We start from the raw sequence: 23,984 nt of genomic DNA on the forward strand, positions 1-23,984 counted from the left end.
TTCTTTACCAGGAATAGCAAACAAACAGGCTTCGTAATTGCTACTGACGGATTGCGTCGGTGTATTGTCGAACAAACATGTCGCATGTGTGCAACTAACTGGAGGTGTAAAGCCACGGAGGCATGGCTGGATGTGCCGGACAAGAAGTAGAACGGCATCGGGACTCCTGAGATGAAAGATTAACGGTCAGTGATCTTAGCTGCCCGACATGATGCCTGTTAGTCTCTCTTAGCATCCTGCTAACTAGTCTTTTTACTGCTACAATGTCTTCTTCTTTATAGTGCAACTATATCTTCTTTTTTGTCCTCCAACAATCATAGCGGTGTGTGTTGTAATAAGGGTCAGATAGAAAAGATCAACATTTTAATTCTGGCACTAGCTGCTTGATGTTCTAATGGTGCATCCAACTATCTTGTGTGCTTCTTTCTCACTTTTGTCTCATTAATGCCTTCTTACATCATTAAGTAGTTGTTTACTAAATCATTTCTAATGCCTTCCTACTTCTTTAGGGGTAGTTGTCTACTAAATCATTATTAAAGGCCTACTGAAATGAGATTTTCTTATTTAAACAGGGATAGCAGGTCCATTCTATGTGTCATACTTGCTCATATTTTTTCTGAAAGGATTTAGTAGAGAACATCGATGATAAAGTTCACAACTTTTGGCCGCTAATAAAAAAGCCTTGCCTGTACCGGAAGTAGCAGACGATGTGCGCGTGATGTCACGGGTTGTGGAGCTCCTCACATCTGAACATTGTTTATAATCATGGCCACCACCAGCAAAAGCGATTCTGACAGAGAAAAAGAGAAAGCGACTATTTCCCCATTAATTTGAGCGAGGATGAAAGATTTGTGGATGAGGAAAATGACATTGAAGGACTAGAAAAAAAAAGACGAGGGCAGTCGGAGCGATTCAGATGTTATTAGACACATTTACTAGGATAAATCTGGAAAATCCCTTATCTGCTTATTGTGTTACTAGTGTTTTAGTGAGATTATATGGTGGTACCTGAAAGTCAGAGGGGTGTGGCGACCACCAGTGTCTCAGAGGGAAGCCACGTTTCTCGACGAGGCAAGGCAGCCGGGCTGAGATTATTTTTTTTTTCCCCTCCACGGTGTAAATATCCGATGGTCGGTGGCGGCCGGTGGGAGGAGGCAAGAGAGTCCACAGCTGCAGGAGGAATGACGCAAACTCTCCGCTCATATCTACGGTAAAAGCCGAATACACTGTACTTTATGTGTGTGGTCCAATCCAACCATGTTCGCTTGACATCTCTGTTCCATAGTAAAGCTTGACTGTCATCTTTCGGGAATGTAAACAATGAAACCCCGGCTGTGTTTGTGTTGCTAAAGGCGGCCGCAATATCCCGCTTCCCACCTACATCTTTCTTTTTTGACGTCTCCATTATTAATTGAACAAATTGCCAAAGATTCAGCGACACAGATGTCCAGAATACTGTGTAATTATGTGATTAAAGCTGTGAACGGTGCTGGATCAAAATGTCCGCTACAATCCGTGACATCACGCGCACGAGTCAGCATATGCGACGTTTTCAACAGGATACTTCCGCGCCAAATTTAAAATTGCAATTTAGTAAACTAAAAAGGCCGTATTGGCATGTGTTGCAATGTTAATATTTCATCATTGATATATAAACTATCAGACTGCGTGGTCGGTAGTTGTGGGTTTCAGTAGGCCTTTAATGTTTTACTACATCATAGTCAATCATTGACAAATGTATGTGCAATCGTCCATTTTACCATTTCATTTAAAAACTAGAATTATGTTCTTCACTAGTGTACAACAATAGTGCAGCAGCTAATTTCCACTCTAATCACTAGAAAATGATTACCGTATTTTCCGCACTAAAAGGCGCACCTAAAAACCTCAAATTTTCTCAAAAGCTGACAGTGCGCCTTATAATCCGGTGCGCCTTATATATGGACCAATATTGAGCCACAACAGGTCTCGCAACTACGGTAAGCAGCCGCCGATTTCATTTTCCCCCGTAGGATAAGAAGGGTGTGGTGCATGCTGGGTAATATGACTGCGCCAGGTGTGCCGTTTTCATTTCCATTTGTGTGTTTATGTAAAGACCCCAAAATGGCTCCTATTGAGAGACATGATTTTAGGAAAGGGCTTCACGGTGGCAGAGGGGTTAGTGCGTCTGCCTCACAATACGAAGTTCCTGCAGTCCTGGGTTCAAATCCAGGCTCGGGATCTTTGTGTGGAGTTTGCATGTCCTCCCCGTGAATGCGTGGGTTCCCTCCGGGTACTCCGGCTTCCTCCCACTTCCAAAGACATGCACCTGGCGATAGGTTGATTGGCAACACTAATTGGCCCTAGTGTGTGAATGTGAGTGTGAATGTTGTCTGTCTATCTGTGTTGGCCCTGCGATGAGGTGGTGACTTGTCCAGGGTGTACCCCGCCTTCCGCCCGATTGTAGCTGAGATAGGCGCCAGCGCCCCCCGCGACCCCAAAAGGGAATAAGCAGTAGAAAATGGATGGATGGATTTCAGGAAAGCAAGAATTGTCACTGAACTGCTAGACAACAGCAGCGACACCGACTCCATTAATGACGTCTCGAAATTGTGCAAAGCAATAACAATATATCAATAACTCAATGTTGCTCAAACGTTAATGTCAAACAACACAACACAACACACAAAATAAACATGTAGAGCTCACTTTAAGTTATTCCTCATCCACGAATCCCTCAAATTCTTCTTCTTCAGTATCCGAATTAAAGGCCTACTGAAACCCACTACTAGCGACCACGCAGTCTGATAGTTTATATATCAATGATGAAATATTAACATTGCAACACATGCCAATACGGCCTTTTTAGTTTACTAAATTGCCATTTTAAATTTCCCGCGAAGTATCCTGTTGAAAACGTCGCGGAAAGCGGGCTTGTGACGTTATTGGTTGGAGTGGACATCTCAGCCCAGCACCACTCGCGGCTAAAAGTCGTCTCTTTTCATCGCATAATTACACAGTATTTTGGACATCTGTGTTGCTGAATCGTTTGCAATTTGTTCAATTAATAATGGAGACTATAAAGAAGAAGTTGGTGGAAAGCGGTGGATTTGCCTTTAGCAACCGAAACACAGCCGGTGTTTCTTTGTTTGTTGTGAAGTTTTAACACACAGCGGTCAAGCGAACATGTTTCTCTACCACATGTGAACTAATTGTGATATTAAGTCAGCTCTTACCGGAGACTTGAGTGGATTACGCGACCTCCTCCTGCAGCTGTCAAAAAGGCAGCTGTGATTTTGGCTCCACCATTGGCTTCTCTCAGAGACACTGGCATTCACCACAGCCCTCCGACTTTCAGGGATGATTTTATAATCTCACTAAAACACTATTAACACAATGGGCAGATAAGGGATTTTCCTGAATTATCCTAGTAAATGTGTCTAATAACATCTGAATCGCTCCCACAGCCGTCGCCTTTTCATTTTTTTCTTTATTTATTAGTGCTTCACTCTAACTTTCCTCATCCACAAATCTTTCAACCTCGCTCAAATTAATGGGGAAATCGTCGCTTTCTCGGTCCGAATTGCTCTTGCTGCTGGTGGCTATGATTATAAACAATGTTCAGATGTGAGGAGCCCTACAACCCGTGACGTCACGCGCACATCGTCTGCTACTTCCGGTACAGGCAAGGCTTTTTTATTAGCGACCAAAGGTTGCGATGTTCTCTACTAAATCCTTTACGCAAAAATATGGCAAAATCGTGAAATGATCGAGTATAACACATAGAATGGACCTGCTATCCCCGTTTAAATAAGAACATCTCATTTCAGTAGGCATTTAAACATGCTACAAGAGGTCTCGCAACTACGGTAAGCAACCGCCAACATCCATTTCCCCCGTAGAAGAAGAAGCGCGCGGTGCATGCTGGGATATATGACTGCAGGAAGCGTGCCGTTTCTGTGTGTTTATGTAAAGACCCCAAAATGGCTCCTATTAGGAGACACGCTTACGACGCAGAGTATAAACTCAAGGCGATCAGTCACACAGTAGAACACGGGAATAGAGCAGTAGCGAGAGAATTTAACATTAACAGCAGCGACACTGACTCGTTTAATGACGACTTCGAAAAGTTGGATGATGTATTCGCCCAACTCTTTGATTAGAACACTGAAGAAGAAGAATTTGAGGGGATTTGTGGATGAGGAATAACTTAATAAAGTGAGCTTTACATGTTTATTTTGTGCAGGGTTTCCCACACATTAATTTATTTGTGGACGCCCGATACGAAAGAATTACGGCCGCCACAAAATGTTTTTTTAAATGTATTTATTTATTTTTTCGGCTTTTGACTCGCTCGACCGCTCATAAAAGCAATGGGACTCTGTCTGTGAATGGACATCGTTACATATTATATAAATATGTATGTAAATATGTACATGAAGTGTTGTAATTATATTCCAACTCCGTGTTCTTTTTGGTCATCGCCGCCGCCGCTGACAACCCCCCGAACCCCCAATTCCCCCCCGCCCCCGCCGCCCGATAACATCACCACAAATAGATGCCTGACCTGTGGGAAAGACTGTTGTGTGTTGTGTTGTGTGACATTATCGTTTGAGCAACGTTGAGTTATTGATATATTATTACTTTGCACTATTTCGAGTGTTACTATATTGTGATTGTACTAACGTTTGATTTACCGTAACAGTATCAGACTGTTTTTTAACGTGTTTATTGAATCGGGGAAAATAAAACAGCTGTTTATTCATTTTGGGAGTGAACGGAGTTGTCACAACGCTGGTTTGTAATCTATTAATAAAGTTTGACTGACCTATCTGACTGTTTTGTTGACGTTCCCTTTAGCGCAGCTCCGTCTAAAGCAGGGCTCGGCAACCCGCAGCTCCGGAGTCGCATGCGGCTCTTTGATCGCTCTGGTGTGGTTTAGCGGTTAACTTGCCGACTCATACTGATTAATACTGCGATTTTCACTCGGACAGTAACATTGAGTAACATGTAGTGGTGCCTGCTGTTACACAACAATATGTGCATGCCGGCCGGTCACGTATTGTGTGAAACCTCAATTACAATCCTCAAGCAATTGCAAGGCATTCTTGTTCAACAGTCATACAGCTTACACTGAGGAGTTGTGATATAAACAACTTTAACACTCTTACTAATACGCGCCACACTGTGAACCCACACCAAACAAGAAGGACAAACACATTTCGGGAAAACATCCGCACTGTAACACAACATAAACACAACATAATAAATACCCAGAATCCCATGCAACCCTGACTCTTCCAGGCTACATTATACACCCGCTAGCACCAAACCCCGCCCACCTCAACTGACACAGGAGGGGGCGGGGAGGGTGGTGCTAGCGGGTGTATAGAGTAGCCTGGAAGAGTTGTCATTCTTGTTTGGTGTGGGTTCACAGTGTGGTGCGTATTAGTAAGAGTGTTAAAGTTGTTTACACTGGCACCCTTAGTGTGACCTGTATGGCTGTTGAACAAGAATGCCTTGCAATCGTTGCTGTGTGACTACAGAAGCCACATACCACACGTGACCTGACTGGTAAACTGTTTGTACAATTAGTGGAGGTCGCTAAAGACAGTGCCATCGTAGCACGCACTTATTTTTGTTGAGCAGACGTCTGAGGGAATAGTCACTCTGTAGCCCGCGAGTCTCCCGGACAAATTGGGAGGAATTTCATGCGTGATACTAATGAAGGGCATTCATATAAAACTCACTTGCTGCACTAACATCAAATCTTCATATTTAATATCGGGCCGCGTGTCTGAGACCCCTGGTTTATACATAGCACAAAGCAAAAAAAACTCTATACAGTGTTATTTCATTATAAATTTCAATAGTCTTGTGGCTCCCATCGTTTTCTTTATTTTGTGAAACGGGTCAAAATGGCTCTTTGAGTGGTAAAGGTTGCCGACCCCTGGTCTAAAGGATGCATAACGTAACCCCAGCCTCTACTGTAGCATCTATTCTACGCGCCTTATAATGTGGGGCGCCTTATATATGAACAAAGTTTTAAAATAGGCCATTCATTGAAGGTGCGCCTTATAATCCAATGTGCCTTATGGTGCGGAAAATACGGTAAGTATAATCTTACAAACTTTGTTTTTTCAGTTCCCTTTCTGGCGGTGGAGACGTGTAGATGGCGTTGAAGATGCCCAAGAAGACATCCCACTACATGGAGCTGGGCAGCGACCAGCACTGGCCGGTCCTCAGTCCACAGAGGATCCGACTCTACACTTACCAACAAGTCCCCCTCTTCCTTCGAGAGAACCCCTTCATCACAGACGGCTACAGAGCACACCTGCCTTCCAAACTCTGCTTAAAGAGGTGACAGTTCTGCTTGAAGTCTTTGTGTTGCTGCTGGTTTTTGTCGCTGCTCGTTCGTGTCGCTGCTCGCCAGTGTGATAACGTTGACCGTGTCTTTCTGGTATTTGTGTCAAGTTTAAAGGCCTATTGAAACCCACTAATACCGACCACGCAGTCTGATAGTTTATATATCAATAATGAAATCTTAACATTGCAACACATGCCAATTCGGGTTAGTTTACTAAAGTGCAATTTTAAATTTCGCGCCGAAAAATCCTGCTGAAAACGTCTCGATATGATGTGCCAGCATCGTGGCCAGCTATTTAATCGTCTGTTTTCGTCGCAAAATTCCACAGTATTCTGGACATCTGTGTTGGTTAATCTTTTGCAATTTGTTCAATGAACAGTGGAGACATCAAAGAAGAAAGCTGTAGTTGGGAAGCGGTGTATTGCGGCCGGCTTTAGCAACACAAACACAGCCGGTGTTTCATTGTTTGCATTCCCGAAAGATGACAGTCAGGCTTTACTAGGGAACTGAGATGTCAAGCGAACACTGTTAGATTGGACCACACACACAAAGTACAGTGTATTATGCAGCGATCATTTTTACCATTCTGTATTCTGAAGGCGATCTATGTCGTGTGCTACTCCAGCATCAATATCAGCAGCGTCCTCCTGACCGTCACCGTCAGCGCCGGGTTCAAAGCGGTATGGCTCTATCCCTTGTTGCGGTTGGGCCTGGCCAAGTGATCCTGCCACGGCGCCTCTCACAGCATCTTCCCTATCTGAATCACTCTAGTCCTTCACTCTCACTTTCCTCATCCACAAATCTTTCCTCGTTCAAATTAATGGGGAAATTGTCGATTTCTCGGTCCGAATCGCTCTCGCTGCTGGTGGCCATGATTGTAAACAATGTTCAGATGTGAGGAACTCCACAACCCGTGACGTCACGCGAATATGGTCTGCTACTTCCGGTACAGGCAGGGCTTTTTTATCAGTACCAAAAGTTGCGAACTTTATCGTCGATGTTCTCTACTAAATCCTTTCAGCAAAAAACTGCAATATCGCGAAATGATCAAATATGACACATAGAATGGACCTGCTATCCCCGTTTAAATAACAAAATCGCATTTCAGTAGGCCTCTAATGTCTAATGATAACGTTGACTATGTCTTTCCAGTATTTGTGTCATGTCTAATGATAACATTGACCGTGTCTTTCCAGTATTTGTGTCATGTCTAATGAGACGGTGAATATTTGGAGCCACCTGTTGGGGTTCATTCTCTTCTTCTCCCTTGGGGTCAACGACTTCAAATCAGTGTTGCCGGCCTCGGGAGCTAACCAAGAGGACTATGTCATCTACACTATAGGACTGTTTTGCTTCCAGGTAATATATCAACACACACACGCTGGGTTAAAGAGGCTTGGACAGTCAGCCATGCTGTGGAGGGCCAGGCTCTGCTGTCTTTTTTTGCTCAAATGTTGGCCTTATTCAACTGCAAAGATTATTAAAGTTCCTGGCATAAAAACACATTTTAGAAATATTTCCAAAAAATAAAAATATTATTTGGCAAACTGGTAAACTTAAACAACTAAGTAAACGTGTTCCAAATATATAAACCATAAATATGCATATTTTATATGACCTCTTTTGGCCTTAAAACAGCTTGCAAAATGTACGTTTTCTGTTCAGGAATGCAATTAAATAACTCTTCATTTCACAACAATAATCATGTGCTTCACTACTTATTTATTCCAACATCATTTTGGTTGGAGTGTTTACATATTGGTGTATAAAATAATTACAAAAACACATATGTATTGTAATTTTTTGGTAGAGATTTGAATCTTACAACAATTCAGGATTTGATTTGGATTCTTGGCATGATGATTCTATTCAACCTGATTCTCACCATTCGTTGTCACAAAACCCCCTTGATATATGTATATTGGATGTATGTGTAGTGAATACACATAATAATAATAATAATAGATTTGATTTGTAAAAAAGCACTTTACCTTGAGCAAACAACCTCAAAGTGCCACAATGTACAAAAAATAGTAATAATAATAATAATAATAATAAAAAGAAAAAGAAAATGAAATAAAATATAAATTAGAAACAGCCCAATAGTTAGAACCAGAATGCATGTCTATAAAAAGGCTTTTTTTTTTTAAAAGATGGGTTTTTAAGCCTTTTTTAAAAGCATACACAGTCTGAGGTGCCCTCAGGTGGTCAGGGAGAGCGTTCCACAGACTGGGAGCATTTGCTCTTCATAATTAAAAATACTTTTAAAACATAAATTCCAGAAAATTATGAATTGATTCAGGATCTGATTATAATAAGAATCGCGATTCAGGTGTAAATCGATTTTTTTCCAGCACCCTAATATTTTGGTTAGGACTGCACAATTTTGACCAAAAATGCAATCCATTAATTTCACAATGTTAGAAAATCCTAAACAAACGTTATACAAATATTTCAAGACACATATTTGTGTCTTTTTCGCTTATTTCAATCAACTTTGTATCCTTTTCTCCTTACTTTGTGCATTTTGCTCTGGTTTTCCATTATTTATGGGCTTTTTTCCATGTAAGTTGTGCCACAGTTCCGTAGTTCCCCAAAGGGCACCCAGGCCACACTTTGAACACCTCAGGTTTTCAGATTTTATATGTTTTGCCAAAACCCCCATTAGGGTGATTTTTTTGATTCATCATGATTAATTACAGTAAATCACTTGCTTGAAATAACTTCAAACATTTTTTTAAATGTTATTGTCGGAATCTCATCTACGTACACAAAGATTTTAAACATGTTTTAGTTAAAACTTGTCCACAATATTATTTTAAGCTTTTCATTGGATGGCAAGAATAAATTACCATACCATACAGTGTATATTATCTAATAGATGCATTGATCGTTTGCCACTACAATGAAAGTAATGTCATAAAATGATTTGTGTGGATATGTTAAAATAAACCTACTGTGAAACCTCATGGTTGAACCTTTGCTATGAAATGTCAGAACAGAAGTTCATTAACTTCTGTTTCCTAAAACAGGTTCATTCAGTCCACCCCTGTCTCCCAGGTGTGTGTCACCCAGGTGTGTAACCTGTTTGCCTTGCCTCTTAAATAGCTTTAATAGGAGTGTCGGTATGTTGTGGATTGTACAGTAGTAGAACCGGCTTGACACACTCAAGTGGTCAGTTTGTGGCATACTTGCCAACCTTGAGACCTCCGATTTCGGGGGGTGGTGGTTTGGGGGCGTGGTTTGGGCAGGGGGCGTGGTTAAGAGGGGAGGACTATATTTACAGCCAATTCACCAACTCGAGTATTTTATTTTTTTCGTATGAAATACTTTACTTTCATTGAATTATAGCTATATATATGTATTTTATTGTACATATAAATAAAATAAATATTTGAATACCAGACGGCACCTATCAAAAACACAGTAATAAAAACACAGTTGTTCTACTAACTGTACTGTGCTTGATGGTTACTAAAAAAAACAAAACAACAACACTTACCTTTCACAATTTGAGTAAGGTCACTTCCGAGTTTCCAGAAGATGGCGCCAGTCTGTGCTTTGGACTGGCATCTCTCGCTGTCAGCTCTGTTCGTTTTCGTGTTGTTTGCGTCTATTTTCGTCTCGGTCATCCTCTCCCCCGCCACCTGCGGGCTGTGTGTCGGGCCCCACCTGGATTAGCTGGCCCCCGCCAGGTTCGGTCTTGTGAACGCAAGATCTTTGACAAACAAAACGTTTATCCTGAAGGATTTCTTCACTTCCCGCGGACTTCCTCTGTGTGACGGAAACATGGCTGAGAGTCTGTGAGTCCGCCCCTCTTAATGAACTTCTGCCTCCGGAGTGTTCCTACTTTAATTCTCCGCGGTCGTCCGGTCGAAAAAGAGGAGGATTAGAAGTCGTTTTTAAAAATGACTTTAAATGCCGTCAGATCCGCCTGCAATCCTCCTTTTCAAGCTTCGAACTGTGCATGTTTGAGCTGGAGGGGGCGTGGCTTCCAGCTCGGGCTGAATTTCGGGAGATTTTCGGGAGAACATTTCTTCCGGGAGGTTTTCCAAAGAGGCGCTGAATTTCGGGAGTCTCCCGGAAAATCCGGGAGGGTTGGCAAGTATGGTTTGTGGATTGTACGGTAGTAGAACCGACTAGACACACTCAAGCGGTCAGCAGAGGGGAATAAGTACAAACCCTGTTTCCATATATGTTGGGAAATTGTGTTAGATGTAAATATAAACGGAATACAATGATTTGCAAATCATTTTCAACCCATATTCAGTTGAATATGCTACAAAGACAACATATTTGATGTTCAAACTGATAAACATTTTTTTTTGCAAATAATCATTAACTTTAGAATTTGATGCCAGCAACACATTACATAGAAGTTGGGAAAGGTGGCAATAAATACTGATAAAGTTGAGGAATGCTCATCAAACACTTATTTGGAACATTCCACAGGTGTGCAGGCTAATTGGGAACAGGTGGGTGCCATGATTGGGTATAAAAGCAGCTTCCATGAAATGCTAAGTAATTCACAAACAAGGATCGGGTGAGGGTCACCACTTTATAAGCAAATTGTCGAACAGTTTTAGAACAACATTTCTCAACGAGCTATTGCAAGGAATTTAGGGATTTTACCATCTACGCTATGTAAAATCATCAAAAGGTTCAGAGAATCTGGAGAAATCACTGCACGTAAGCGATGATATTATGGACCTTTGATCCCCTCAGGCGGTACTGCATCAAAAACCGACATCAATGTGTAAAGGATATCACCACATGGGCTCAGGAACACTTCATAAAACCATTGTCAGTAACTACAGTTGGTTGCTACATCTGTAAGTGCAAGTTAAAACTCTGCTATGCAAAGCAAAACCCATTTATCAACAACACCATGAAACGCCGCCGGCTTCGCTGGGCCCGAGCTCATCTAAGATGGAGTGATGCAAAGTGGAAAGGTGTTCTGTGGTCTGATGAGTCCACATTTCAAATTATATTTGGAAACAGAGGACGTGCTGTCCTCTGGAACAAAGAGGAAAATAACCATCCTGATTGTTATAGGCGCAAAGTTCAAAAGCCAGCATCTGTGATGGTATGGGGGTGTATTAGTGCCAGGGCATGGGTAACTTACACATCTGTGAAGGCACCATTAATGCTGAATGGTCCATACAGGTTTTGGAGCAACATATGTTTTCATTTAAGCAGCGTTATCATGGACGCCCCTGCTTATTTCAGCAAGACAATGCCAAGCTACGTGTTACAACAGCATGGTTTCGTAGTAAAAGAGTGTGGGTACTTTCCTGGCCCGCCTGCAGTCCAGACCTGTCTCCCATCCCAAATGTGTGGCGCATTATGAAGCGTAAAATACGACAGCGGACTGTTGAACGACTGAAGCTTTACATAAAACAAGAATGGGAAAGAATTCCACTTTCAAAGCTTCAACAATTAGTTTCCATAGCTCCCAAACGTTTGTTGAGTGTTGTTAAAAGATTAGGTGATGTAACACAGTGGTGAACATGCCCTTTCCCAACTACTTTGGCACGTGTTGCAGCCATGAAATTCTAAGTTAATTATTATTTGCAAAAAAAAAAAAAAAAAAGTTTATGAATTTGAACATCAAATATATTGTCTTTTTAGTGCATTCAACTGAATATGGGTTGAATAGGATTTGCAAATCATTGTATTCCATTTATATTTACATCTAACACAATTTCCCATCTCATATGGAAATGGGGTTTGTGCTTATTTGTATGATTTTGTGAACTTCACTAAATGACAAAAGTTCCATCTCAGTGTGTGAAATTGCACTGTGAGCATATCAACAAACACATTGTTTACATGTGTGGTTGTAATTAGTAAAGGTTGTGTTCCTCTTCCCAGGTGTGCATGTTGTGTTCGGTGGGTTATCATCTGTTCTCATGCCATCGATCGGAAAAGACCAGCCGTCGCTGGTTGGCCTTGGACTACGCAGGAATTTGTGTTGGCATCTTGGGATGTTATGTGCCTGGACTCTTTTACGCCTTCTACTGCAACCTTGTGAGTCTTATTCTTCCTTCTTTTGCTGACAAGTCATCCAGCTTGCACAAAAAGCCTGAAATGATCTTTTTTTTGGACAGTTTTGGCGGCAGGTCTACCTCATGACGGTGCTGTCCCTGCTCCTGGTCGTCTTCTGCACCCAGGTTCACCCACATTATCTCAGCAGGGACTGGCGCTGGATCAGGGTCACCATCTTCTCCTGCATGGTTGGCATCAGTGTGGTTCCGGCGGCCCACTGGGTGTGGCTCAATGGGGGGTTTACCTCCTATATTGTTCAGGTCAGCAAATCATCTTCATGCCACTCCACCTTTACCAAGACTTATGGATGTCCTGAGGGGAGGGTTACTTGTTTTTGTGTTTCCTGGTTCAAGTCATTAGTGAGTGACCAAGTCAACACACTTGGACTTGCCTATGTTCTACACAACTGCTCAAACCTTGCATTTTGTTGTCTGTACAGCGCTTCTTTCCTCGGATGATCATCATGTACCTGATTGCTGGATCTGCCTTCGTATTCTACCTTACCAAGATCCCTGAGCGGTACTTCCCTGGTGAGTTTTCTCTCAGACAGCAGATGATGCGCTAACAAACTAGTCAGAGACGGTGGTAAGGTCATTAAAAAACTAGTCAGAGACGGTGGTAAGGTCACTAACGAACAAGTTAGAGACGGCGGTAAGGTTACTAACAAAGAAGTCAGAGACGGTGGTAAGGTCACTAACGAACAAGTCAGAGACGGTGGTAAGGTCACTAACAAAGAAGTCAGAGACGGTGGTAAGGTCAGTAACAAACAAGTCAGAGACGGTGGTAAGGTCAGTAACAAAAAAGTCAGACGGCGGTAAGGTCACTAACAAACAAGTTAGAGACGGTGGTAAGGTCACTAACGAACAAGTTAGAGACGGCGGTAAGGTTACTAACAAAGAAGTCCGAGACGGTGGTAAGGTCACTAACGAACAAGTCAGAGACGGTGGTAAGGTCACTAACAAACAAGTCAGAGACGGTGGTAAGGTCAGTAACAAAAAAGTCAGAGACGGCGGTAAGGTCACTAACGAACAAGTTAGAGACGGCGGTAAGGTTACTAACAAAGAAGTCAGAGACGGTGGTAAGGTCACTAACGAACAAGTCAGAGACGGTGGTAAGGTCACTAACAAAGAAGTCAGAGACGGTGGTAAGGTCAGTAACAAACAAGTCAGAGACGGTGGTAAGGTCAGTAACAAAAAAGTCAGAGACGGCGGTAAGGTCACTAACAAACAAGTTAGAGACGGTGGTAAGGTCAGTAACAAACAAGTCAGAGACGGTGGTAAGGTCACTAACAGACAAGTTAGAGACGGCGGTAAGGTCACTAACAAACAAGTCAGAGACGGTGGTAAGGTCACTAACAAAGAAGTCAGAGAAAGTGGTAAGGTCACTAACAAACAAGTCAGAGACGGCGGTAAGGTCACTAACAAACAAGTTAGAGACGGTGGTAAGGTCAGTAACAAACAAGTCAGAGACGGCGGTAAGGTCACTAACAAATAAGTCAGAGACGGTGGTGAGGTCACTAACAAGTCTGAGACGGTGGTAAAGTCACTAACAAACAAGTCAAAGACGGTGGCAAGGTCACTAACAAACAAGTCAGAGATGGTGGTAAGGAAACTAACAAACAAGTCAGAGACGGTGGTAAGGTCACTAACAAACAAGTCAGAGACGGTGGTAAGGTCACTAACAAACAAGTCAAAGACGGTGGTAAGGTCACTAACAAGTCAGAGACGGCGGTAAGGTCACTAACAAACAAGTCAGAGACGGCGGTAAGGTCACTAACAAACAAGTCAGAGACGGCGGTAAGGTCACTAACTAACAAGTCAGAGACGGTGGTAAGGTCACTAACAAACAAGTTAAAGAAGGCGGTAAGGTCACTAACAAGTCAGAGACGGTGGTAAGGTCACTAACAAAGAAGTCAGAGACGGTGGTAAGGTCACTAACAAACAAATCAGAGACGGCGGTAAGGTCACTAACAAACAAGTTAGAGACGGTGGTAAGGTCACTAACAAATAAGTCAGAGACGGTGGTGAGGTCACTAACAAGTCTGAGACGGTGGTAAGGTCACTAACAAACAAGTCAAAGACGGTGGCAAGGTCACTAACAAACAAGTCAGAGATGGTGGTAAGGAAACTAACAAACAAGTCAGAGACGGTGGTAAGGTCACTAACAAAGAAGTCAGAGACGATGGTAAGGTCACTAACAAACAAGTCAGAGACGGTGGTAAGGTCACTAACGAACAAGTCTGAGACGGTGGTAAGGTCACTAACAAAGAAGTCAGAGACGATGGTAAGGTCACTAACAAACAAGTCTGAGACGGTGGCAAGGTCACTAACAAAGAAGTCAGAGACGGTTGTAAGGTCACTAACAAACAAGTCAGAGACGGTGGTAAGGTCACTAACAAACAAGTCAGAGACGGTGGTAAGGTCACTAACGAACAAGTTAGAGACGGCGGTAAGGTCACTAACAAACAAGTCAGAGACGGTGGTAAGGTCACTAACAAAGAAGTCAGAGAAAGTGGTAAGGTCACTAACAAACAAGTCAGAGACGGTGGTAAGGTCACTAACAAACAAGTCAGAGACGGCGGTAAGGTCACTAACAAACAAGTTAGAGACGGCGGTAAGGTCAGTAACAAACAAGTCAGAGACGGCGGTAAGGTCACTAACAAATAAGTCAGAGACGGTGGTGAGGTCACTAACAAAGAAGTCAGAGAAAGTGGTAAGGTCACTAACAAACAAGTCAGAGACGGCGGTAAGGTCACTAACAAACAAGTTAGAGACGGCGGTAAGGTCACTAACAAATAAGTCAGAGACGGTGGTGAGGTCACTAACAAGTCTGAGACGGTGGTAAGGTCACTAACAAACAAGTCAGAGACGGTGGTAAGGTCACTAACAAACAAGTCAGAGACGGTGGTGGGGTCACTAACAAACAAGTCAGAGACGGTTTGTAAGGTCACTAACAAACAAGTCAGAGACGGCGGTAAGGTCACTAACAAATAAGTCAGAGACGGTGGTGAGGTCACTAACAAAGAAGTCAGAGAAAGTGGTAAGGTCACTAACAAACAAGTCAGAGACGGTGGTAAGGTCACTAACAAACAAGTTAGAGACGGCGGTAAGGTCACTAACAAATAAGTCAGAGACGGTGGTGAGGTCACTAACAAGTCTGAGACGGTGGTAAGGTCACTAACAAACAAGTCAGAGACGGTGGTAAGGTCACTAACAAACAAGTCAGAGACGGTGGTGGGGTCACTAACAAACAAGTCAGAGACGGTGGTAAGGTCACTAACAAGTCAGAGACGGCGGTAAGGTCACTAACAAACAAGTCAGAGACGGCGGTAAGGTCACTAACAAACAAGTCAAAGACGGCGGTAAGGTCACTAACTAACAAGTCAGAGACGGTGGTAAGGTCACTAACAAACAAGTTAAAGAAGGCGGTAAGGTCACTAACAAGTCAGAGACGGCGGTAAGGTCACTAACAAACAAGTCAGAGACGGCGGTAAGGTCACTAACTAACAAGTCAGAGACGGTGGTAAGGTCACTAACGAACAAGTCAGAGACGGTGGTAAGGTCACTAACAAACAAGTTAAAGAAGGCGGTAAGGTCACTAACAAGTCAGAGACGGCGGTAAGGTCACTAACTAACAAGTCAGAGACGGTGGTAAGGTCACTAACAAACAAGTTAAAGAAGGCGGTAAGGTCACTAACAAGTCAGAGACGGCGGTAAGGTCACTAACAAAGAAGTCAGAGACGGTGGTAAGGTCACTAACAAACAAGTCAGAGACGGCGGTAAGGTCACTAACAAAAAAGTTAGAGACGGTGGTAAGGTCAGTAACAAACAAGTCAGAGACGGCGGTAAGGTCACTAACAAGTCAGAGACGGTGGTAAGGTCACTAACAAACAAGTCAGAGACGGTGGTGGGGTCACTAACAAACAAGTCAGAGACGGTGGTAAGGTCACTAACAAGTCAGAGACGGCGGTAAGGTCACTAACAAACAAGTCAGAGACGGCGGTAAGGTCACTAACAAACAAGTCAGAGACGGCGGTAAGGTCACTAACTAACAAGTCAGAGACGGTGGTAAGGTCACTAACAAACAAGTCAGAGACGGTGGTAAGGTCACTAACAAACAAGTCAGAGACGGCGGTAAGGTCACTAACAAACAAGTTAGAGACGGTGGTAAGGTCAGTAACAAACAAGTCAGAGACGGCGGTAAGGTCACTAACAAACAAGTTAGAGACGGTGGTAAGGTCAGTAACAAACAAGTCAGAGACGGCGGTAAGGTCACTAACAAATAAGTCAGAGACGGTGGTGAGGTCACTAACAAGTCTGAGACGGTGGTAAGGTCAGTAACAAGTCTGAGACGGTGGTAAGGTCAGTAACAAACAAGTCAAAGACGGTGGCAAGGTCACTAACAAACAAGTCAGAGATGGTGGTAAGGAAACTAACAAACAAGTCAGAGACGGTGGTAAGGTCACTAACAAACAAGTCAGAGACGGTGGTAAGGTCACTAACAAACAAGTTAAAGAAGGCGGTAAGGTCACTAACAAAGTCAGAGACTACGGTAAGGTCACTAACAAAGTCAGAGACTACGGTAAGGTCACTAACTAACAAGTCAGAGACGGTGGTAAAGTCACTAACAAACAAGTCAGAGACGGTGGTAAGGTCACTAACAAGTCAGAGACGGTGGTAAGGTCACTAACAAGTCAGAGACGGTGGTAAGGTCACTAACAAGTCAGACACGGTGGTAAGGTCACTAACAAGTCAGAGACGGTGGTAAGGTCACTAACAAGTCAGAGATGGTGGTAAGGTCACTAACAAGTCAGAGATGGTGGTAAGGTCACTAACAAGTCAGAGATGGTGGTAAGGTCACTAACAAGTCAGAGATGGTGGTAAGGTCACTAACAAGTCAGACACGGTGGTAAGGTCACTAACAAGTCAGAGACGGTGGTAAGGTCACTAACAAGTCAGAGATGGTGGTAAGGTCACTAACAAACAAGTCAGAGACGGTCAATGACACAACGGTTATTTGGCCATGAAGCAAATATAAAACATGGAAAGTTGGAGTGTCCCGATACAACTTTTTAACTTCCTACACAATAACAATACTGGAGCTTTGCATATTGGCCGATACAGATATTAATCCCATACGATGTTAACATAAATGATATACTATTTGAAAGTGTGGCATGTTGGAAATAGATTGATCAAGTTCAATTACTCAAAAAACAATAACCTTATGATGCTATCTTTAAATTGAAATGGAACACCTATTAGCTACAATAATTCATTAGGTTAAGCTTAGGACGCAGTAAAATGAATGATGCAGACACCATTGTTACTGGATACCCTTAATACGCTTTTGCCTGGTGATTTAGCATATGTAAGTACAAAACCCTGTTTCCATATGAGTTGGGAAATTGTGTTAGATGTAAATATAAACAGAATGCAATGATTTGCAAATCCTTTTCAACCCATATTCAGTTGAATGCGCTACAAAGACAAGATATTTGATGTTCAAACTCATAAACTTTATTTTTTTTTCTCCAATAATAATTAACTTAGAATTTCATGGCTGCAACACGTGCCAAAGTAGTTGGGAAAGGGCATGTTCACCACTGTGTCCTTCACCTTTTCTTTTAACAACACTCAATAAACGTTTGGGAACTGAGGAAACTAATTATTGAAGCTTTGAAAGTGGAATTCTTTCCCATTCTTGTTTGATGTAGACTTGTAGAGCTTCAGTCGTTCAACAGTCCGAGGTCTCCGCTGTCGTATTTTATGCTTCATAATGCACACATTTTCCATGGGAGACAGGTCTGGACTGCAGGCGGGCCAGGAAAGTATCCGCACTCTTTTTCTACGAAGCCACGCTGTTGTAACACGTGCTGAATGTGGCTTGGCATTGTCTTGCTGAAATAAGCAGGGGCGTCCATGAAAAAGACGGCGCTTAGATGGCAGTATATGTTGTTCCAAAACCTGTATGTACCTTTCAGCATTAATGGTGCCTTCACAGATGTGTAAGTTACCCATGCCTTGGGCACTAATGCACCCCCATACCATCACACATGCTGGCTTTTGAATTTTGCGTCGATAGCAGTCTGGATGGTTCGCTTCCCCTTTTGGTCCGGAGGACACGATGTCGAATACTTCCAAAAACAATTTGAAATGTGGACTCGTCAGACCACAGAACACTTTTCCACTTTGCATCAGTCCATCTCAAATGATATCGGGCCCAGAGAAGCCGGCGGCATTTCTGGATGTTGTTGATAAATGGCTTTGGCTTTGCACAGTAGAGCTTTAATTTGCACTTACAGATGTAGCGACAAACTGTATTTGGTGACAGTGATTTTCTGAAGTATTCCTGAGCCCATGTGGTGAAATCCTTTAGAGATTGATGTCGGTTTTTGATACACTGCCGTCTGAGGGATCGAAGGTCACGGTCATTCAATGTTGGTTTCCGGCCATGCCACTTACGTGGAGTGATTTCTCCAGATTCTCTGAGCCGTTTGATGATATTATGGACCGTAGATGTTGAAATCCCTAAATTTCTTGCAATTGCACTTTGAGAAACGTTGTTCTTAAACAGTTTGACTATTTGCTCATGCAGTTGTGGACAAAGGGGTGTACCTCGCCCCATCCTTTCTTGAGAAAGACTGAGCATTTTTTGGGAAGCTGTTTTTATACCCAATCATGGCACCCACCTGTTCCCAATTAGCCTGCACACCTGTGGGATGTTCCAAATAAGTGTTTGATGAGCATTCCTCAACTTTATCAGTATTTATTGCCACCTTTCCCAACTTCTTTGTCACGTGTTGCTGGCATCAAATTCTAAAGTTAATGATTATTTGCAAAAAAATATATATGTTTATGAGTTTGAACATCAAATATGTTTTCTTTGTAGCTGAATATGGGTTGAAAATGATTTGCAAATCATTGTATTCCGTTTATATTTACATCCAACACAATTTCCCAACTCATATGGAAACGGGGTTTGTATCTTGCAATTTCCATAGAAGCCCTGCAGCTGCTCTTTGTCTGATCCCTCACCTGTTTGTCTTGGAGACCCTAATATGCCTCGGACAACATAGATCCTAGGATCATTGGGACACGCAAACTCCTCTCCCACCACAAGGTGGCAGCTCAGAGAGCTCTATAATCATTTCCATGTAAACTGGCTCACAATAGGGTGAAATGCATCTGTTATTGCCATGACAACCATACACATGCTATCTTCTAACTAATAATGATCTATGTGTCAACACCATGTTTCTTCATTGGCGCAGCGTCAGTCAATGCATGTTTTCACTGAGTCATTTGTAATTTTCACTCTTGTCCTCTGTCCTGTTCTCTCCTAGGCCAGGTGAACTACATCGGTGCCAGTCACCAGGTGTGGCACGTCCTGGTGGTGGTCATGTTCTACTGGTGGCATCAGACTGCAGTCGCCATCATGCAGTTCAGGCACAGTCAGACCTGCTCCACACCCCCGAGGTGATCAATCACTGGCTGTCTACTAAACCTGTTGACCAACATGGCACCAATATGGTACCAACATGGTACCAACATGGTATCCCCGCATGAAGGCTTTCATGATGTACAGAAACATCTGCTTTATTTTGATGCTCATCATCTTATGGCTGATTCAGGACAGACTATTGAAAGAAATATCCATGGAGTCGTCTTTTTGAACAATGCTGCCTCCAGTGTTCACAAGCATGAAGTGCATGTGTGTGTGCAACGTGTGTGTTTGTGCAACATACTTGAAATGTTTAAAGACAAAGCTTGACAATGTGATAATGGGAGTCAACAAAGTATTAATTATATTGCTGTTAAAGAAGCTGCCTTCAACGACCATTATGCATGCTGCAATGATGTTATTAAAAGACAAATATAGACATTTCTATATCGAATGATGTTATTAAAGGCCTACTTAAATTAGATTTTCTTATTTAAACGGGGATAGCAGGTCCAAATCTTCGTGTCATACTTACTCATTTCGCAATATTGCCATATTTTTGCTGAAAGGATTTAGAAGAGAACATCGAGGATAAAGTTTGCAACTTTTGGTCGCTAGTAAAAAAGCCTTGCCTGTACCGGAAGTAGCAGACGATGTGCGCGTGACGTCACGGGTTGTGGAGCTCCTCACATCTGAATGTTGTTTACAATCATGGCCACCAGCAGGGAGAGCGATTCGGACCGAGAAAGCGACGATTTTCCCATTAATTTGAGCGAGGATGAAAGATTTGTGGATGAGGAAAGTGAGAGTGAAGGACTAGAAAAAAAAAAGACTATACAGTAGAAGCGATTCAGATGTTATTAGACAAATTTACTAGGATCATTCTGGAAAATCCCTTATCTGCTTATTTTGTTACTAGTGTTTTAGTGAGATTATATGGTCGTACCTGTACAGCCTGACGGTCGGCCCCGCACCTTTCTTCAGCACCAGTCTACGGGTGGTGGCGATGCTGTTACGCTAAATTTCTTCTCCTTACAAAAACTTTCCCCCCCATTTACTTCCGGGGTCATGATTAATACAGACGTTTTGTTAACGCTACATTATAAAAATACAGACGTTTTGTTAACGCCTTATTATAAAAAAATTTAAAAAACAATTTACAAACACAAGCTATGGGATGACATAAGAGGAAATGTGACCCCGGAAGTAAATGCGTCATCCCATAGCTTGTGTTTGTAAATTGTTTTTTAATTTTTTTTATAATATAGCATTAACAAAACGTCTGTATTTTTATAATATAGCGTTATATTTTTATAATATAGCGTTAAGAAAACGTCTGTATTAATCATGACCCCGGAAGTAAATGGGGGGGAAGGTTTTTGTAGGGGGGAAGAAATTTCGCGTGACAATGCCCATCTCTGCCCTTCGCAAGAGACCCTCTCCGAAACACGATATTTCGAAATGATCGCTGCATAACACACTGTACTTTGTGTGTGTGCTCCAATCCAACCGTGTTCGCTTGACCGCTCTGTTCCATAGTAAAGCTTCACCGTCATCTTTCGGGAATGTAAACAATGAAACACCGGCTGTGTTTGTGTTGCTAAAGGCGGCCGCAATACACCGCTTCCCGCCTACAGCTTTCTTCTTTGACGTCTCCATTATTCATCGAACAAATTGGAAAAGATTCACAGATGTCCATAATACTGGGGAATTATGCGATGAAAAGAGACGATTTATAGCTGTGAACGGTGCTGGGACAAAATGTCCTCTACAATGGGTCATCATCGACGATTTTCTTATTCAAACGGGGATAGCAGGTCCATTTTATGTGTCATACTTGATCATTTCGCGATATTGCCATATTTTTGCTGAAAGGATTTAGAAGAGAACATCGAGGATAAAGTTTGCAACTTTTGGTCGCTAATAAAAAAGCCTTGCCTGTACCGAAAGTAGCAGACGATGTGCGCGTGACGTCACGGGTTGTGGAGCTCCTCACATCTGAACATTGTTTACAATCATGGCCACCAGCAGCGAGAGCGATTCGGACCGAGAAAGCGATGATTTCCCCATTAATTTGAGCGAGGATGATAGATTTGTGGATGAGGGAAGTGAGAGTGAAGGACTAGAAAAAAAAAAAAGACTATACAGTGGGAGCGATTCAGATGTTATTAGACAAATTTACTAGGATAATTCTGGAAAATCACTTATCTGCTTATTTTGTTACTCGTGTTTTAGTGAGATTATATGGTCGTACCTGTACAGCCTGAAGGTCGGCCCCGCGCCTTTCTTCAGCACCAGTCTATGGGTGGTGGCGATGCTGTCACGCCAAATTTCTTCTCCCGTGTTGTTAACGCTATATTATAAAAATATAACGCTATATTATAAAAATACAGAAGTTTTGTTAACGCTATATTATAAAAAATGTTTAAAAAACAATTTACAAACAAGCTATGGGATGACATAAGAGGAAACGTAAATGCGTCATCCCATAGCTTGTGTTTGTAAATTGTTTTTAAAACATTTTTATAATATAGCGTTAACAAAACGTCTGTATTTTTATAATATAGCGTTATATATTTATAATATAGTGTTAACAAGACGTCTGTATTAATCATGACCCCGGAAGTAAATGGGAGGGGAAGGTTTTTGTAGGGGGGAAGAAATTTGGCGTGACAATGCCCATCCCTGCCCTTCGCAAGAGACCCTCTCCAAAACACGATCTTTCGAAATGATCGCTGCATAATACACTGTACTTTGTGTGTGTGCTCCAATCCAACCGTGTTCCTTTGACCGCTCTGTTCCATAGTAAAGCTTCACCGTCATCTTTCGGGAATGTAAACAATGAAACACCGGCTGTGTTTGTGTTGCTAAAGGCGGCCGCAATACACCGCTTCCCACCTACAGCGTTCTTCTTTGACGTCTCCATTATTCATCGAACAAATTGCAAAAGATTCACAAATGTCCATAACACTGGGGAATTATGCGATGAATAGAGACGACTTATAGCTGTGAACGGTGCTGGAACAAAACAATGCGTCATCATACCACGACGTTTTAGCATGATACTTCCACGCGAAATTTAAAATTGCAATTTAGTAAACTAAACCGGCCGTATTGGCATGTGTTGCAATGTTAATATTTCATCATTGATATATAAACTATCAGACTGCGTGGTCGCTAGTAGTGGGTTTCAGTAGGCCTTTAAGAGACAAATATAGACATTTCTATATTGAATGTGTTCTCCCAGATCAGCACTCTTGCTGACATGTGCTCGCTGTTCTGTTTTTGAATACATGTCATTTGGAGCCTGCTTCTAAGTGCACCTTTATTGCTGAACTGTATTACAAAAAGGATTACCAATCCATTCCCCAGTCAGATATTCTACTCTATATCTAATGAAGGTTCTGGACAGGACTGACAACCTGTTTGCATCACCTGCAATATTTTACTATAGAATACAATTTTATAAAATATAAGTTTCAATCAACACTACTAACAACCTGTAATGCTTTACAGATATCTATTTTTCTATTATTAAACCAATTGTTTGCATGTGTTGGTGCTCCTCCTGCAGGCCAGCTGTGTGTGACATTGTCAGTGTTTGTTTGCTCCTTTTCTGACACTAAAAGATTATACCACTCTTTATTTTTGCACCACCAGGCCAATATAATTGTGTGGTTGAAGAAACAAGATTCTATTGGACTAGAATACCAGAGTGTTGATGTTGCCTTTTTAAAGTGTTATTAGTTTGCACCCTGAATCATCTTTGGTGCTCTTCTCAAATATATTAATGTACATGAATAAAAAATGTTTATGGTGGGAGCTCCTGTCATTCCTATCTTTGAACAACAGAGGGCAGCATTGTGATGATCAATGTTATAACATTAAGTACTTGACCCTCATTTCCAGTTCATGTTAGCACATATGTTTCTGTCTTTTAACATTTTAATACTCATGCATTTAAAGTATATATATATATATATATATATATATATATATATATATATATATATATATATATATATATATATATATATATATATATATATATATATATATATGTATATATATATATGTATATATATATATATATATATACATATATATATATATATATATATATATATATATATATATGTATATATAT

At 41.8% G+C, this 23,984-nt stretch overlaps 1 protein-coding gene across 1 annotated transcript; it reads left to right on the forward strand.

Annotated features, from left to right (window-relative positions):
* LOC133536440 (progestin and adipoQ receptor family member 3-like) lies at window positions 1-23,659 on the forward strand. The gene is made up of 7 exons (XM_061876963.1): window positions 1-185; window positions 6,124-6,339; window positions 7,543-7,705; window positions 12,221-12,376; window positions 12,457-12,654; window positions 12,834-12,924; window positions 19,740-23,659. The coding sequence occupies exons 2-7, from the start codon at window positions 6,152-6,154 to the stop codon at window positions 19,874-19,876; spliced, it is 933 nt and encodes a 310-aa protein (XP_061732947.1). The 5' UTR covers window positions 1-185; window positions 6,124-6,151; the 3' UTR covers window positions 19,877-23,659.
* Window positions 23,660-23,984: the final 325 nt, after the last annotated feature.

This window comes from Nerophis ophidion, linkage group LG17 (assembly GCF_033978795.1).
Source record: "Nerophis ophidion isolate RoL-2023_Sa linkage group LG17, RoL_Noph_v1.0, whole genome shotgun sequence".
Classification (NCBI taxonomy): Eukaryota; Metazoa; Chordata; class Actinopteri; order Syngnathiformes; family Syngnathidae; genus Nerophis; species Nerophis ophidion.